The sequence below is a fragment of the Nestor notabilis genome, unplaced genomic scaffold (genome assembly GCF_000696875.1).
Source record: "Nestor notabilis isolate BGI_N333 unplaced genomic scaffold, ASM69687v1 scaffold16157, whole genome shotgun sequence".
Classification (NCBI taxonomy): domain Eukaryota; kingdom Metazoa; phylum Chordata; class Aves; order Psittaciformes; family Psittacidae; genus Nestor; species Nestor notabilis.
In genome coordinates, this window is record NW_009935273.1 from 28,326 (window position 1) to 47,017 (window position 18,692).

Here is an 18,692-nt window from a genome sequence, read left to right on the forward strand (position 1 = left end):
CTACAAGAGGTATTCAGGGAAAAGGGCTACGTAACAAAAACCAGCATGCCGGAAGTTAGGTTGGGTCAGATGGGAAGAAGCATGATGAGTATGCTGTTAAAAGTGGTAAATCTGAGATTTTAATGGTAATGGAGAGCTTTAGGACTGCAAATATGATAAAACCAGAAAGCTAGTTTGGAGAGGAAGGAGAAGAAGTTTGAAGTACTAAAATTGTGTTTATTAGTTTAATAATAAAACCCCCAAAATCTGAACTACCAGTGTATGCTCACAAGATCCAGCTATAAAGCTGGGCAGAAATGAAACCCATCTCAGAGGCAGTGTAAAAACTGCAAATTAAGTTTTTGATCACTGTCACCAAAGTAATTTCTGTTACCTTTACATAGTTTACTGAAACAGCAGAATCTGCAAGCTGTGATTCAGGAGTGCTCCTGGTTTAAATGAGCAGGGTCACGAGCTGGACAAAAAGCTGTCAGCAGATTTTTCAGCAGCTGTCTGTCAGCTGCAAGGTTAAAACTCTTTGCACAGGAAGCACAGTTTTCTTGGGGATGGATTATTTCAAGCTCCTGGAACACACTCCCACAGGAAGCAATAAACACCTTACATGTAATTTTCTCTTCCAAATGCACTTTCACCTTATTTTTACTAACAAATATATAGGGAATTAGCATCACGAAGTGCATTTGACATGACAAGTCCTTGCTAACTGAAGCGTGGGAGAGCGCTCACATAAAACTATAATTAACACCACAATAAATGCATTTATTGACTTGGTAAGGTTAGAAGTTTATAGTAGTAGTGCGGAGTAGTTTCCAGTACTCAGCTGAAAAAATTAAATAACATTATTACTTTTTAATACCATGGACTAGATTATGCATATTTTTACTGTGATACTTTTAAGGAATAGATCAACCACATTTCTTGTATAGGCATGCTGGGGAAGAAGTATTGCCTGTAGAGCAAATTAACATTCACCATTAAAGAACAGTGCAAAAAAAAAAAACCAAACCTGCTGAAAAATTTACACTAAGCCACTAGTTCTTAAGATCTCACAGTTTGTTAATAAAATTACAAGTATGTTCTTCTCAGTTCTTCAGTATGTTAGGCCTCATTTTGAAGAAGTATTATTGCTTCATCAGTAGCAATGCTGCTTTCAAAGAGGACATTTCTAGAGGCACAGACCTACATCTATAAAGAAATTCTGTTCCCTTCTCCCAGTTCCCACATGCGCTCTTCAGAGCTATCCTAGCTGGCAATATTATTTTATCATGAGATTCTTCAAACTATTTAACTGCCCCTACTTCATGCAGTTGTTAAAAACTGTATTTTAAATATGTGTTTATAATGCAGATAAGAGCTGTTCTGTATCATTTGGTTTCTTCCCAAATATAACAGTCAAAGCATTGACAATAAAAAGTGCAGAAGAAAATTGTTAAAAACTCAAAACTGTAAAGTTTTACAGTTGAAACTGTGACTTTGTAGGCAAGTAATTTTGTCTTAAGCTTAAAAGCTAAATTTTACTGTATCAGAAACTTACACTTAAAGTATATCTTTGGATTATCAAGAAAAGACTGCACAAATCTACGTATAAGTATAATGGCTTTGGTAAAATAAAAGGGTAAGAACTTGAAGTAGTAGTTCTCTTGCACTAACGCTGTTTGTCTGTGGTCCTAAAAGGCAGTTTTGTCCTTTTCAATTCTGTTAAATAAAGATAGTCTGGCTTTCAAGAAGAAAACATCTCCTAAAGACAGACTTGACCTTTTCTTCAAGCTATTGCTTTGTTTACTGTAACAGAAACTATAGATGAGAACTTGAAAACGCTGTGCTGTTCTGCCAGTTCTGTCATACACCATAGCTCCTATCACATTTAGAATGTAATAATGTGAAACCGACCCCCACCAAACATATAGCAGGTTTTAAGGTTTATTTCTGAAATGTTGATATACACCATATTAATTACAGATAGTATTTAAAAGTTATCATATTAATGACATGGGGTTAAGTTTTAATATAATGACAAAATTGTAGTTATGAAGATATCTGAATGTTGTAATAATTCTCTGTTGTCACTTTGCCATCCAGGTAATGGTGTTTCAGTCTTATTTCTGGCCAAGTTGGGACAGCTAAACATGAAGAGACAGAAAACCATTAGGCTGCTAACCTTATTCTTTCAGTCAAACCAATACCCGGTTCATACAGTAAGTACTTCTATGAGCTTTATTTGCCTTTTACAGTCAAAAGTATGCTGGTAATAGAACATGTATGCATACCTTCACAGGAAAGGATCTAAGCTGTAAATACTAAGATTTCAATAAGTCTGGGAAATAAAGTTACAGTGTACACAGTGAAGTCAACAAAAAAGTTAACTAAGCTGACTGAAGAGTTATAAGCTGGTAAGTACCATTTTTCTCCTTCAAGTGCAACAAGAATTGAGTTCTTTAACATGTAATTTGATTACCAATTTATTCTCACCTTAGTAGGAAGTAAAACCATAGGTGGTGACAGCTACTGAAGGGCTGCTATTTGCTGACCACTAAATAATTTTTATTTTGCATTTGTATTGGAATGAGGCAAAGAGATGTAATGGTGATTATCATGTTTTTAAACAGAACTAGAAGAGTGATTTTATTTTTTTTAGTACAGCTATGGACAACATCAAGCTCCACTAGGCCAGTATCACCTGCATTACCTTGAACTCACATTGCCAATACAGGCCTTCAAAAGTTGATTAAAAATAATGACTCTAAACCCCCATTTCAGTCAAATGAAAATAGGTAACAAGAACATGTATTAATCTTTCCCAAATTAGTTTGTGTGGGTTTTATATTTTTTTATATATTATATAATTTTTTTAAAATCCATGGAGAAATGTAAAGGTAAATAGGTCAATGCACAGTTACGGAGGGAATAAATATTACAGAAGTTATCAAAGGTACATACCTGTTTTATAAACTGTGTAGCATTAAAAAGTTCACTGCAGCCATACAGGATGTGTTTGCCTTGTTTACTCTAAAAAAAGACAAGACGAACAAATCAAATGTTTAACAGAGTAGCAGAAGTGATAGACTAATGGTATACCAAAAGAGTTCCCAAATCCCATCTTGATGATGTTGAAGTCTTACACTGTTGGCTGGAAAATGAACAGTTGTTCCACCAGAGGAAAACAACCTTGTAATTAAAGTGGAAAATGAGAGACTAGAGGCAGAAAGAAAGTGGGAAAAATGGGGCATTTCACACATTTAAACTCGCTAGAATGCCAAGTTCTCTGATGTATCTGTGAATGGCCTGGGGAAGCTAACATCCCTACCTGAGCAATCCTAACCCCTACGAAAACTTGGCACTGTGCTAAGAATAGTAATGACATATTTACTGGTTTTGTTGTATTAGAACCTGAAAACTTCAATCTGTAATTGATTTCCATATGATGACGATAAAGCCAGCACATTTTTTTTGGTAAAGGGACTCTGAAACAAAGTGTTACATTGATTTCAATTGGATGCATAATAAACCTAGCGTGCAGTTTAACAGTATTCACTTGATAGTAAGGCTACCAAAAGGTTATGTTAGCATTTTGGAAATGAAAATTAGTTTAAGTAGTACATAGTTTCAGATTGAGTTAATTTCCAGTGTTGGGCTAATAATCCCATGATTCCTCAAAGTTCAAGCATAGGTTTGAGAAACCTGTTTCACTGCTAATTATTTTTTTATAAGTGTTTTCCCATATTTAGGTACAAATTACTTAATAAAGATCAACATCATAGGAAAAGAAGTCATTGCTTTCATATATGTTATGAATTGTGCTGCAGAGAGTACCAGAAGCAGATTTGAACAGTCCTTAGCTGGCAGTCACACACTAACTGGGGAGATGGTAACCCTGGTTCAAGTCCTCATCTTCATTAATTTTCAATTTTGATGACAAAATGTCAGCATGTTGAACCGAACTTGGCCAATATATTTATTTTAAGGCATGATCTGCCTTGCTGACATAAATATTTGCTTTTTGATGATGTGAGACAGTCCGTTATAGCACAGAACTGCAAATAATTGGATTTGAGGGTTTCTCTCAATTCTCCCACAAAAACACCCAGAATGTCAAAGCCAAATGAACGTTGCTTCCTGTTTTAGAAAGATTTAAAATGCTTTCTCTGTGCTTTCAGAGGCAAACTGGCAAAACAGATAGTGCTTAGAAAAATAAAGCAGTGAATAAAATCGTTGTGGTATCTGCTTGCAAGAACAGAGCTTTTTTCTGTTCTTGCAAGCAGATACCTTGCAAGATACCTTCAGATTCCTCCTTTTTATTCCGGAGGAAGACTGATCGAATATTAGAATAATTAATAAGTCACATCTGTTGAAACAACAGATGCTGGAAGCGTACCTCTCAGAAAACGCAAATGTTACTGCATAAGCCTGTAAGAGTCACCTGGGAGAGGCAGACAAGTCTCTGGGAGGTGGGGGAGGTGGAATTAAGGCTTTCAGTAACTTTTCTTGTTTTTTTCTCAAGAGCAAACAGCTCAGTGGAATCAAGGTGGGGGAGTCTTATCCCCTGCGAGGTCATCTCCCACTGACCAACTACGCACTCTGGTTGGAGAAACATACAGAACTCTTCAGCTGTGACAACAGATGATGAAGAAACCGCTATCCATGGGTTCCAGAAGAAGAAAATCCACATCCAACTTCTGGCTCTGTAAGATCTAACATTACCATTCCTGTAGTTTTTAGTTCTTTCTGTCCTCTCCATCTGTTTATCAAATAACCTCCTATTTGCCGTCTTGTTCCTCAGAAACTTCAGCTTCCTGCCTCTTTGTATGAAGTTCCTCACTGAATGCTGTAATTAGTTACCAATAACAGTGGTAACTGCCAAGCGGAGCCTAGATTATTTCTTTAACTTACATTCCTCTTCATTCTTTTTCCCTATCCAGACCAGCTCTGTTCCAAACCAGCTGCCTGTTGGAAGGGGGGGGAAACAACTCGGGACACATGTTCTGACTTTAAGTTTTTCGGAGTCAGTTACAGGTTTTTTTCCTTTTGCATATAACACCTCTTATGAATTCTACAGAATCAAATGATGCAGCATATCAAGAATTAGGTTCCATTAACTCATTAGCAAAAACTTCTAAATGCTTAGATATTGATGCCAATCTGATCTCTGCTTTGACCGGCAGCATCGTATTTGCATTATGTTGGCTTCTGAAACAACAGACATTATGTTCAAGTAAGACTGTTCTAAAATAAGATACTGTTATCTGTAGGTTTTGTTTTGAACCGACTTCATATTGCTAAGTTGCATATCAAAAAGCACTGTTGTATCTAATTTGCAAGATTTAAGAAAACTAGAGAATTCTGTGCAGTTCCTTACTTTCAAGGCTATGATAGGCTACAGCTGCTTTATTTAACAAGAGCAAAGGAAAACTAGTCACAGGACTCTCGCACAATATGAACAGCCAAGCTGACAGCACTTGGTGTTGTCAGTACAGAAGACAGGTTAATTCAGTTAGCCACATCAGTTTTCAACCACGTTAGTGTGTATGAAGACAAAATAAAGCAGAACACAGTTCTCAATTCAAAAGTGCAACAAGAGAATAAATACTGGAAACAGTAACTCTTTGTTGATCTGAATTAATAATCCACATTTTTCTACTGATTTCTTATATACTTTTTCCCAGGCTAGTTTCATAGACTTAATCTTCTAAACACTAAATGTTACAGAAAACCTGCTAAAACTGGTTTCTATCAGCAAGTTATAGACTATAAATAACAAAAGTGCACATACCTTTATGTAGTCAATAAGATTTTGGTATTCAATATAGTTGCCTCCTCCAACTACAAACACTATTGCCTAAAAGGCAACACACACATAATCAGAGTTCGCATTCAAATTCTTAACATTTCAGTAGTAAAATACAAACCAAATCATCAAAGCTACAATAAAAATAATCCTAATCACGCTGCAGTCCAGCAAGAACTGGATACAGAACCACTAGCTTCCTACCTGAAAGATAATAGAAGAGTTTTAGAAGCATGCAGAATAGCAAGCTGAGAGCTTTTAGCACGTCACTATTTTCTACTAAGAAATATTTGAAACATATGCAGTTCCAACATGTTACTTTTTTTGTGCAGAGCTGTCTCCAGTGTCCATAGGAACAGTGAAAATATTTCCATGGATGAGTAAGAATAATTTGGGACACAAATAAAATACTTCCATTACAAAGGAATACACTATTTCCTTATTCCCCCCCCTTCCCACTTACTACTGGTAATAATCTATAATATTACAGGTAAAGGCCATCAGTATCTTCTGGGCTATGTTTGAAAGGGAACAAATTAATGAACAGAAAAAGGAGTTTTAATAATTGCATCATTTTTGTTAAAATTCACTATCCAAAATTGTTTGACTACAGTATATAAATTTTATAGAGATTTTGTTACTGTTGACATTTTTGCTATGATCATCTGTTAGCCAATATGCATGACACCACACAGTATTTCTTTTGTTCAGGATAATTAGGAGAAATCTGAGATATCTGTATACTGCCATGGTAAGATTTTGCTTATGAAACTCGGTAGTAAGATCAGGTAAGTGAGATGTTTACTATTTGCAAATACTTATGTTGAAAAATACTGAAAGTTACTGGCATTTATATAAAATGACAACATTTGCTGTTGTTTTTGTTTTTTTCCTTTAATTGCAGAGACTCTTTAAAACACTGTCACTTAAAGCAGTAGTCAACACTGCTGTTTAAGGCCGGACAAAGGATTAACTCTAAAGAGCACTGTAAAGATCTGGTATTAAAGTGGGGGAATTTGACCTGCTGAGTACCCAATTATGATATTAATGAATCCCTGTAATTACCTCCAGAAGAGTTTTCTAGATTTTTTTTTTTCTTGAGTATCAGTTAATGCTTACATAGTCCTTTGAAGATAAAAAGACTTCTTCAGAATAAGAGCTAATTATAATCAATACTAGATAAAATTAGTCTAAGTGGGTTTTGCAAACAAGACCTCTTGGGTTTGTTTGTTTTTTTTTTTTTTTTTTTTTTTAAAATCTTGATCATCAAAAATTACTGGTGCTTGAGAACTTCTTTTTTTTTTTTTTATACATGAACATTGAAAAATAATTTTTATGTGACTTACCTCCTGGAATGGATTTTTGTTTCTTGGAACTGAGCTATAAAAAAATACAAACAAACTACACTTTATATTTTGTTAAGACATTACTATAAATATGTGAATTAAGTATCCTGTAAACATATTTCTGGAATGCAATATAATATTAGACAAAGATGTAAAATAGAACAGTAACTGACCTACTGAATTCATTCTCCAAGTATTTTATTTAAAAGATATGTTATGAAAAATCATTCATTCTACAGGACTGAACACATGGGTAAATAGGAGTTTTACTGCATCAGTTTTAAGGTTGCTGTTTGAATCATAAGCTCTATGACATCACTTTAGAGCTTAAAAGCTCCAACTCTGGTGCTGCTAGCTAGGAGCAAATACAATGAGTAAAAAATTTCACCAGTGTTAGCGCAGTTCCTGACACTTACAAATCCTGCCTACTGGAATCTTAACTAAGGCCAGTCAGTTTGCAGTGCCTGCATTACACACTTAATGATGCTTCAAAACCAACTACTGGCAGCAGGTATATGTTCTGGTGTCACAGCAACATTAGGAATAAAAATTAGGAATAAAAAGATTTAAGGAGGAAGAGGTAAGTTACAGTTTGGGTGGTGTAGGCTCTTCCTTTCCCTCTGAATACAGTCTTAGACACAGGGAGGTAGCAGGGTGAGGGTGGGAAACCTCTTCTGCATCACCCTGCACCTTCAGGAGGAAGGGAAAAGACAAAGGGAAAGCTCTGAAGGGTCAGTTTGCTCTCCCGTCCGTTGCTCACACATTGCCACCACCTTCCTGTCCTGTACTGGCCTGCAGACTCAGGTAGTCAAATATCATGCTATGTTCCAATACAGATTAAAAGCAGTGCATTTTTTCCTTCAACTTATCTTTTGCCTTATTTCAAGAAGTTTACTTCGAGTGACGAACAACAGCTGCCTCAACACAGACTTCAGTGTATCAGAAAAAGGATTTTTTGAGAGGGAATAGTTATCTCCTGTTGTTTTGATCTGTCATGAATACTACAGACTCCCCACAAGTAGACCTGTTACCCCACTTCTCTTGTTGTTAAATATGATACGACAAACTCATATATGCTTTGTGCCATCCTTTCATTTCTGGGGGCAAGGACTGTTTATACTTGAGGTAAGCTTTACACAGGATATAAAATACTGTTTTGTTGAGACTGAATTACAGTAATGCAGTTCCTACTCTATTTAAAAAATAATGGGTAGAAATACCAGTATTAAAACAGTAGGCTAGAAAGAAAACTAGTTATTTTTTTAGTATAATTAATTCCCTTAATCATACTATTTTATTTTGTTACTTCAAACTAGTAACCAAGCCGGCTAACCTATGTTTTCTTTATCATCCACATAAATATTTGAAGGGAAAATTAGACAAACCCCTATATGGCTGTGCTAGATTTTTGCTGTCATACTCAAATATGATTTCAGGAACATAACTTGAGTTTCTATACAAACCCCAAACCAGAAATTAGAAGGTTTTCCCTAGGATCAATGCCACATTTATGAACTGCTGTACATTTTACATTGTTTAAAGCAACATAAGAACTACATGGAGTGGATAAAAATGCATATTTACATGAGAAAAACCCTTCAGCTTTATTGAAACACCTTTGCATAAAATTCCTTAAAAATACTACACAAGCGTAACAAAACAATGAATAATTAAAATGAAACATAAAATACTGATGATTTTCTTCTGTGATGCTTTGGAGATCTGCTTATCTTTAAAATTATACAGTCTGTAATAATACTTTCCAATAAAACACATATCTGAAATTTGTTTCCTGTTACTAGTTATGCTGACAGAAATAGACTTCTCATGTTTCAAGACCAGAGGAAGCAGGGACAGATTTTAATGCAAATAACTAAAACCAAGCCTGGACCTACTTTATCCATATTCATCCTGTAACAAAGCCCTGCAATGAAATGAGCTGATTATTCTCCCCAGAGGTTTGATGAAAATTATTTTTAGAAGGTATGTTAAAGCAAAGTATCTTCTGTTTCCAGGCTATTAGAGATGACATTATTGGTCAAAGATATAAAGCAAAATGTACAAATTTATAGACTTCTAGTTTAATCCCTCTTCCTCTCTTTTATTGGCAAAATAAACTATATCCAACTCTCCCTTCATATGCACATGAATTGAAAACGTGCACCTGCCTATAGCAATTGAAGTCAATTTTTAATGATTTTTTTTTTTCCAAAGTAATCAATAAACTACTAAGGAAGGGTTATATTCAAATAAAATTTCTATCTGTTTAAAAAGTAATAGTGCACCAAAATTTTTCTGTCTGATGACTTTTTAATTTAACAGTGAAACCCACGAAGTTTCAAAGAAGCCAAGCAGTACAACTATAAAGAATTCTAACATTGATTACCGCTAAATTTTAGCGCACATTGCTGTGACTGAATCGATGTACATGTCGGCAGCATGTTCAGTCACTGGAACAAAGGATTTCTTTCCTCTGCAGTGTTATAACAATTTATCTGGTTGAGCCAAGTTCCCGTTGTGAACACCAACTGTCCTGACTTAGCATTAATGATTAAAATCAATAACTTGTAGTCAGCAAGGAAAATAAAACCAAATTTCTTAAATGAGCCTCTCCACAGGGTACAAGGAAAGAACCAAAACTCATAGTAAACTCACCTGTCACTGCCTCGTAGCATCTTGGGGTCAAAATACCGGTAGTCATCTGTCTCCTATCAAAAAGTACATTTTTATCTCAAAAGACTGAAATTTTGGCTTATGAATTTCTGCTTCTATTACATTGACCATCATTCAAACCAATGTCCTTTCCCATTTAGCAGTCACATCATTAAAAATTAATTGTGGTGTCCACCAATATTTATAGTGCAGCATAAACAACAGTGAGAAAGCGATGAAGGGTGCTATTAAGCTTTTTGTTTATGGTCCATCTAAAATTGATTGTTACACACTTTCCAAAAAATACATTGGTTTCATAATAAATCTCAACAGAAAGACAGCATGCAGAAACTACAGTTAAGGTGTTACCAGCTTTAGAGGAACATCACATGGTTATAAATGCTAAAATTTTCCAGGTTACAGAGATCTGCTATTGATTTAATCTTCTAAAACAAAACACTTCTACGGCAATGAATGCTAAATACAAGGCAGACCAACATCTGCTACTGTTATGTAAGTTACCCTTTTCATTTCATGATTTATGACTACTATTAAACCAAAATTAAGCTCTTGAAGAAAAACGAGTTCCACAAGTATTCAAAAAGTCTGTCTGTCTAAACTATAAAAAAAAATTCTCTTCTTTACACAAAACACTGAAGCACTTCCAATATTTTTACTGGCAACAAGCAGGATTTTTGCCAATTATTACAGATGAAAAACAAAACTTCTTAGTAACTCCTTCTGACAACTACTTGGCTTTCGTCTGTTTCTATACTACATTTTCATCCAGGTACTGTGAAGTTTAATTTGTGGATAAACTCCACGCAGGACTACAGTTGATTTCATTTGGTGCTTATGTGCAAGACCTCTTGTGTTTTAATGATTCTAAAGAGCAGAAATAATTCTCCTTGATTAGTAGACAGATTATCTTGGGAATTTATTAGAGCTATATAAAGCATAACTATCTTTAATACTACAAAACATTTAGTTTACATGTGGTATTTATACACACAGAAAATAAATCTATTTGCTATTAAGGACATTTACATAATTACATAAAATAAGTCTCTTAGCCTCAAGTTTGGCTTTTAAAAAACTTTAATTTACATCTAATTACCCACTGAACCTCTGTGAAATACTTCTGTATGCTCCACTGGTACCGGCAACTGCATTTGTAAAATCTACCAGCATTGATGATTTTGGCATCCTCATCCGTAAAGGTGGCATGGCAACTTTGAAGCAATGAGAGAGCTGGGAATGGATAAATATCACTAGGCTAAAACTGAGAGGTTTTTGAGGAACTTCTAACTCAGATAAAGAGCTGCAGCTTCCCTGCTTGTCAAAATGAATTCAAATTAATGCCAGAACTAAAATCAGAATTTAAAAAACCTCCACAGTATTACAAACATTTCCTCCTGAATATATTACTGCTCTGTTTTCTCATTGTGGGTTTGTGTAAGTAGACACACTAAAAATGGTAAAGAAATAGAAATGTGATAAGCTAGTTTTGGGTTTTTTTTCTGTCATTGTTTAAAAACACCATTCCTGATGAAATAATTTATGTGGATGGAGGGAAAGAAACTCTACTAGATTTTATTTGATTTAAGAAGTAGTTAGTGTGCCAGTAAAAACAAATGTATAGCAGTTTCCTTACACACAACTGAATTTGTGACTTCCCCCAATTCAAGAATAAAATTCATACTTTTGAAATGATAAACTTACTTTTAAGATTTCAAATTAAAATGGTAAAAGACCCATGGAACTATCTTTTACTTTCAGCATGTATCTGTTTTTCTGCAGAAGCTAACATGACTAGGTTGGATTAAGGAAATCCCCCACTTCTAGATATTTTTCATTGTAATACATGAAAGGTAGTCAGTCACATCCTAAGCCTAAAAGATACCACAGGCATTGAAAAGGATGATATTAACTAAAATACAGTTCCATTCATAAATACCACACATAAGATTTATCTACCTCAAAGTCAATACAAATGCATATACTGCATTGATGGAGGCTAAACCCCTTTTATGGCAAATTCCCAAAATATTAAAGGTTTTATTATCAAAGACTGTCCCTTCTCAATAGTCAAACCATCTTCTGGAAGATGCTTAGAAGAACCTCCAGAATTCTATACTACGTGGTGGTCAGTGTCCTATCCATGGTTTCAAATTTGTGTAATACTTGACAATATGATTGTTTCTGTGCTAGGAAGATTCAAGCTTTTAATCAATCTCTAGCAGTACCAAAATAAAGCAACTATGTTATTAGATTTGTGAACAGAACATTCCTTTATGAAAACATAATCCCCAAAGCAATTGCTTAACCTGCTTCAAGCAATAGATGTTTCTACTAACACCTCCCTTCCCCTGCTCCAGCTATACAGATTGCTTTGCGGTCATCCATGAACGTTTCTAAGTATTTCACGAAAAAGTGTAACTATAGTTAAACAATCTAGACAAATTAAAAAAAAAATACAGGATGGTATTATTGCCCAGGAGAACTCTTCTATCTGTTCCTGCTTCTAAAAAAACTCAGACAACACAGGTGTAGACTCATTTCCTGGTAGCTGTCCTCATGAGAGAAAAGCAGCAGCAGGGACAAGTAACACACAAAGCGACTGACAGACAACCCTACAGAACCTATAATTCTGAACAGGTTTAATATTTCAACTGACAACAATATTTGTGAATGTTTGTGGTATGAGTTGCACATTTAAGATGCTTTATTGCATTTTATAATTAGAAAGATTATCTGCATTCATCGTAATAATTCGACTTCTTAATCATCTATTCTAATTTTGTTTTGCAACTTTCATCTGTACATATATTTCATACACTGATCACTGTGGTCAGTAAGATTCAATGAACTATACAGGAGATTTTTTTGTGTTGTAAAAAAAAAATTAAAATGTTAAGCTTTTTTTTTTTTCCTTTGTATTTTGTCTGCGAAGCAACAGTTTTGTATTGTGGGGAATAGAAAAGGACCTCGAACATCAGAAGATGAACAAAGGCCACAGTAGTGTATTTCCACACGTTGACCTTTTCCAGATACAATTTCACTTCTGTTGATAGTACAGCAAATCTGAACATACTGCACAATGACTTTCTGGTTTGCTTCTGTTAGCAGAAACTTACTCAGAAAGCTGCTGTCAGTTTTCCTGGAGGTGAGGAGAATCATTCTTTAGGGCTTGCCTGTCCTATAAATTGACAAGCACGACTCTCTGTTCTGGAACATGAATTCCAATCTCAGACATGGCAGTGAAACGTGAAGCCGCTGTGTGACAGACTGGCTCAATCTCTACTTATTCAAGTGATAAGACCAATGTTTTCTCCAAATTATCAAAGTGATCACGACTGGGTTGTATGTTACAATAGCAGGTGAGAAAAAAAAAAAACCAAGCCCATATGACTTGTAAACTTTTCCAAAACAAGTGTTAAACTTGTAGCCCGAGGAAGCTAGCGTTGATTTTGCATTATTTTTAATTTACCTGTAAGTTATCTGTAATTTCAGCTTTCTGTATTAAGTGTTCTGAGTGACCTCTACTGGTGGATCAGATAAAATTAGCCCTGTACGCATTATAAGGACAACATTCCGCTGCCACTGAACACAGTGCAATTTCTCGGTTCATTAAAAGAAAGCAAATTTTCTGCTAACAATCATAAGATATTACCTATGAAGCACAGTTTAAGAAAAGACAGGATTACTTGCATATTGATCATTTTCATATTGATCTCTCTTTACATATAGTTAATAACTGAAGGTGAAAGTGGACTAAGAGGAATGTTTTAAATCTACTAACTAGGGTGAGATACTACTTTTGTATCTATATAATGCTGATGTCACTAAATCAGGAAGACTGAGACGTGACAAACATTTTAAAGCTTTCTAAATGAGTTTTAACAGGTGATTCTTTCAGAACAATTTTGTGCACAGCATGGTGGTATATAAGAGTCCTGAAGGAACAAAATACATGGAAAGAAAAAACAAACTGCTTTGACTATATATCCTGTATACAAACACTTATTTTTAGCTATTTTTAGCTATAAATTCTAGTAAATGTCTTGACCACATAGCTAACACTTAAACGTTTCAAAAGTTTGTAACTATGTAAGTCTGCGTAAATTTTCACAGAAATAAGGGGAAAAGAGGACTCTTCTGACACAAAACTAACTGCCTGCAAACATAAAGCCTGCATTAGTACTAAAATATTTTCCTCTAAATAGCAAAGCTTTAAAGATGTGGGAAATGGAACTATCTCTGACATACCTCTCTGTAACTGCTTTCCATTTGAAATTACACTCTCAAAAAAAAAATCATCTTGATGCAAAGAAAATTTCAGCCCACAATCTAACTTTTAGAAATTTAGGAGCAACAGCAACTCAGGATAACACAAGATTAATAAAAGCTCAGAACAGATAAAAACCTCAAAACCATTAGGTCCAATGAGACACAATAAATTGTCATTGTTTAACAATGATTTTTATGACTAGATTTATCTTCATTATAATGGGAAAAAAAAATAGCCATGGCATATTACATGACAGCCTCAAGATTTCATTTGTTCCACCTCCTTCCATGTGAAGACAGTTATACTCACAGGGTTTGACTTCATCTCCATGAGGTTGTCCAATATACGTGTGACTGGTAGATTCTGTAAAACATAGCATGAAATTAATGGAACACTGAAATGCTTACCAAGAATTATTCACAGACAAATTATTATTTATATTAATTTACAGAGCATTTGAAATACTACTTTAAATTGATTTCTTCTTATATTTTTGTAAAGGCTGAGCATTTTTATCATCACCTGAACTACCTTTCTGTACAGGAAGTGCAAACATCTGAGAAGCATTGAGCTAGGGTAGGAACAGAAAGTGCAAAAGAAGTGTGAAGATAGGAACAGAGTTGTATTTAGGTATTGCTAATTTATGAATTCTTAAAAAGTTTTTTGCAGTTTAAAGGAAGAATTGTAAAGCTGAAGATGAGAATTAAGGGTGCGATTGTAAAAAAGAACTGATGTAAAAGTAATGAGTAAAAGAAGCAATCCTGACAACAAATGTTTGGATGAACTGGAAAGGAATAAACTGACCTGAGATTCAAGATTACTTTTCCTTATTTAAGATGGGAAATGTTAGCTTGGACAAAAGATCTGAACTATTCAACAGTCAAACCACTTTAGTTAGAATAAACTGAGGGAGAGTTTACATAGCAACGGAATTGGAAATGTGTCTTGTTGACAGAATATATCAAAAAAGAACATTCCAAAGGATGATCTACAAATAACACTGAAAAACACTTCTTCAAAAACCCAATGTAAATCCCCAAATGACAGAATGAGAAATAAAAAGTTAACTTTAATAGAAATACCACAGACCTACATCAGGCTTAAAAATATGAGGAAGAACAGCATTTTATTTGGCTACCCCAAACCACCTGGAGAAGGAATTAGAATCCAGGAAGAAAATATCCTGAAAACATTGGCATTGTAGCTTCTTGCTCACTTGGAACCCAAAACAAAGGAAGCCATTTTGTCAAGAATAATATTAACTTCTTAAAACCACACATGCTAAAAGAAAGGACAAAGTGTTTCATATAAGAAGAATAGGAGGTCTCATTTAGGAGTAGAAATATTATCTATTGTTACAAGTAAGAGTTTATGAACTAGTCTAGTTTGAGTATTCACAGCTGCTCTTTTTATGATGCCGAAATGAGTCTTAATTGCACATACTGGAATCTAATTTCTTGTGAATGGAGGTATTCAAAGAAAATTTGAACATTATTCATTACTTGTCTAAAAACTGGAAGCTACAAAGTGACAGATCTACCCACCAGCAGAGGTTCATGTTTGCTTTCTTTTTTACTACCCAACTACTATTGTTAGTATGACAGAGGCTCTAAGCTATTTTTCTAAATATGTTCACAATGCTCATGTAACAGGCTTGCTTTGTTTGTTTCAACTTACTTGTTGCTTCAGTACCAAGTTCTTCACTCCTTCCATTACAAACTGTGATCCTGTATTCATAACACGTGAAAGCAGACTGAAAAACAAAATAAAGATTATGTGTAAAGACCTTCTTTTTTACATTTTCATTCTTAAGCATTATGCTGACATCAAATTCCCATTAAAGGACCAATTAATTAAATTAATTAATTAAAGGACTGAAGGACCAATTAATTAATTTTGTCATGAAAAGTCTTCTTCAAACTGCATGGCAACCCAGCACATGGGAATACACCTATAAACTAGCAGTTAGATCCTCACGTATCAACAGAAGTCTTGAGTTCTAATATTTAATCCATTGAACAGTTTATTTTACAACTTCAGTAATGTGAGGATTTGAGTGCTCCTTTCAAGTGGGTATCCTAATCAATTAACAGAGATTCTCAGTGTCTCCAACCAACCACTCAGCACTTTTTCCACATGAGATACCACTGCAATTCTCTCTAACCATACTGCACCACAGTTTCTTTATGACAGTGGCAGCGCATTCCTGAAAGTCAAGTTGGTAATGAGGAACCAAATCCTCTCAAACACAGAAAGACCCAACTCCCATATCCTGTATGGGATATATGTACCCTTAGCACAGTCATTATCTTTTCATGTCTTGAAATAAATAATGACATCTTTCAACAAGCAGACAGACATCCAGTCCAGGACACCCTAATGAAAAAGAAGTGTGTTCTTAGACCCCTGGCATTCTCCAAGCCCTGGAGAGAAACAGTTTTGAGTACACAGGACTGTCCTTATCTTCTGCTACTGACTAAATAAGGCTCAAGGTGATAGCTGTCATAGATCCACTTCCTGGTGCCAAATTCTTCTTCTACAAGAGTATGTTTAATGTGCAGGTGCAGATATCACTATATTAAGTTACTTTGTGGATTTAGTCACAGATACTTTTATTTTCCTGTGTGTAAGTCCTATGCACTGTTAAGTGGAGATAAGTGTTTGTAATCGTCTGTAACTTAAAACTTTTTACAAACAGGGAAATGTTTTATTCTGGGGCTTGTACAGCACTAGTCACACTTTCAGTACTACTAAAGGAAGCTAAAAGAGCCTAAAGGCTTAGAGAAAATTAATCAAAAGCATACCCCAAAGGCTTAGGTGTAGTGCTTCCATAGCTGGCTGGAGCTGAAGCCATCTTAGTGAAAGCCCTGTGAAAGCAAGGATAGATATCAAATGCTTATCTCATAGCACATACTGCTGTAGAAAGTTCCACTCTGGTCATCCGAAAGCAAAGAAACTTCTTAAACTCTTTCAGGAAGTAACTATTTATTACATGCATCTCTCTTGTCTAGAACTACAATGCTTGAGGAACTGAAAGGAATTTGATTTTGTACTTAAAAGACGAAAACTTTATTTTGATACCATGTAAAACTAGAGTAACTGATTAGGCAGTACGGCCCTTTTGTATGAAAAGCACAGCTTTTCATTTAGTTCAGTAAGTTGTTCTGTCTTGGATCATTAAGCAGACTACTATTTGTCATGTTCAAGAGTGTTCTGGCATTACTGGAGTTTAGTTTTAAAATAAGATTTGCATGTATTATCGTAACAATGACAGCAAAAAATCATGCCAGAATTAATAGAATCATAGAATAGTTAGGGTTGGAATGGACCTTAAGATCATCTTATTCCAATCCCTCTGCCATGGGCAGGGAATCCTTGCACTAAACCATGTCATCCAAGTTAATATTTAAGGATAATTTACGATGTATGAAAAGTAACACATAATTCTTTGGTAACAATGCTGAGTTCTGTGAAATATACCCAGTTATAGCCTCACGTAGGAGAAAAAAGAAATTACTTACTTCCATTGTTTTATGTAGCTCAAAGGAGCAAGATTACAACCTGCATCCGTCAATGCTTTTTTATACTGCTCCAAATCAATCTGAAAGTATGAAGCAGAGAATTGCAAAAGGCTGAAACTACTCTTAACTCTCTTTATATGGAAAGGCAAGATATCCTTATCTATATATTAACTAAGCAGCGTAAAGTTACAGCATTAACGAAAGCTGAGCAGTAATTATGAGTCTTACTCACACCTCCTACCAAGTAAGAAAATACAACTTAAAATGCAATTTGCTATGAGCATCTCTCATTAAACTTAACAGTATTTGTGGAATTAAATCCTGTGCACTTTCAGATATGGGAAACTTTACATCTTTTATATCAGCATCTTTAAAAAAACTGTCAGAATATTGCTCTCTGTAAAAAATGTCCCAACAGCAAATAATAAAAATGAAGAGGAGTTAATATATATTTGTAACAATACATTCTTTGCCTAATCCTACATATTTTTTCTACTACATGATATCTCTACTGTATAATAAAAATCTTTCTTGAAATTAATCATTGTAAGTTCAAAAGAAATATTAAAAAACTGTTTCCTGAATTACCCAGAGATTGGCACAAGAAGCATTTCACATTCATCTGCTAGCCAACTGACCCCATTATTACTGAATATACAAGGGTAGAGTGAAAAGAGTCCTACTGACATTTTGTTTTATCTACTTCTATTGAGCAGTGGAGCAGAACAATAGAAAGCATGCTAAGATGTGCCTTGCGGTAACTCTGAACTAAACATTTCAAAAAATAATCTTCCTTCTTACTAATCATTCATATTCTTTGAAATGGTTAAAGCTTTGTGAGCAGATTCCCTCATAATACTACAAGACGTATTTGAAGTTTTAGTATTTCCTGGGCATTTCATACTTCTCTTCAAGAGAAGAAGAAATACCTACTTAGTGCTGAAATTATACTGAAAAATCCTGTGTGGTAGCATTTGGTGTTGAAGCTGTAAAGAACACACATACCTCTGAAGGTGCCTGAGCTGAGCTTATGTAATAGATCAAAAATAATCGCATTTTGTCTTCTGGAGTTCCCGCTGCAGTGAAGAAAAAATAAACGT

The 18,692-nt window shown here is 34.8% G+C and overlaps 1 protein-coding gene across 2 annotated transcripts in view; it reads right to left on the reverse strand.

Moving 5' to 3' along the window:
• Positions 1 to 1,908: 1,908 nt before the first annotated feature.
• Positions 1,909 to 18,692, reverse strand: part of SCFD1 (sec1 family domain containing 1) — a 46,036-nt gene continuing 29,252 nt past the window's right edge. For both annotated transcript variants that reach the window (XM_010017768.1, XM_010017769.1), the window contains 10 exons: positions 18,598 to 18,668; positions 17,593 to 17,672; positions 16,876 to 16,938; positions 15,749 to 15,824; positions 14,381 to 14,434; positions 9,784 to 9,836; positions 7,129 to 7,162; positions 5,768 to 5,833; positions 2,938 to 3,006; positions 1,909 to 2,120 (listed from right to left, as the gene is read on the reverse strand). In XM_010017768.1, coding sequence (XP_010016070.1) covers positions 2,097 to 2,120; positions 2,938 to 3,006; positions 5,768 to 5,833; positions 7,129 to 7,162; positions 9,784 to 9,836; positions 14,381 to 14,434; positions 15,749 to 15,824; positions 16,876 to 16,938; positions 17,593 to 17,672; positions 18,598 to 18,668 — 590 coding nt within the window. In that variant the 3' untranslated portion in view covers positions 1,909 to 2,096. The remainder of the gene's footprint in view (positions 2,121 to 2,937; positions 3,007 to 5,767; positions 5,834 to 7,128; positions 7,163 to 9,783; positions 9,837 to 14,380; positions 14,435 to 15,748; positions 15,825 to 16,875; positions 16,939 to 17,592; positions 17,673 to 18,597; positions 18,669 to 18,692) is intronic.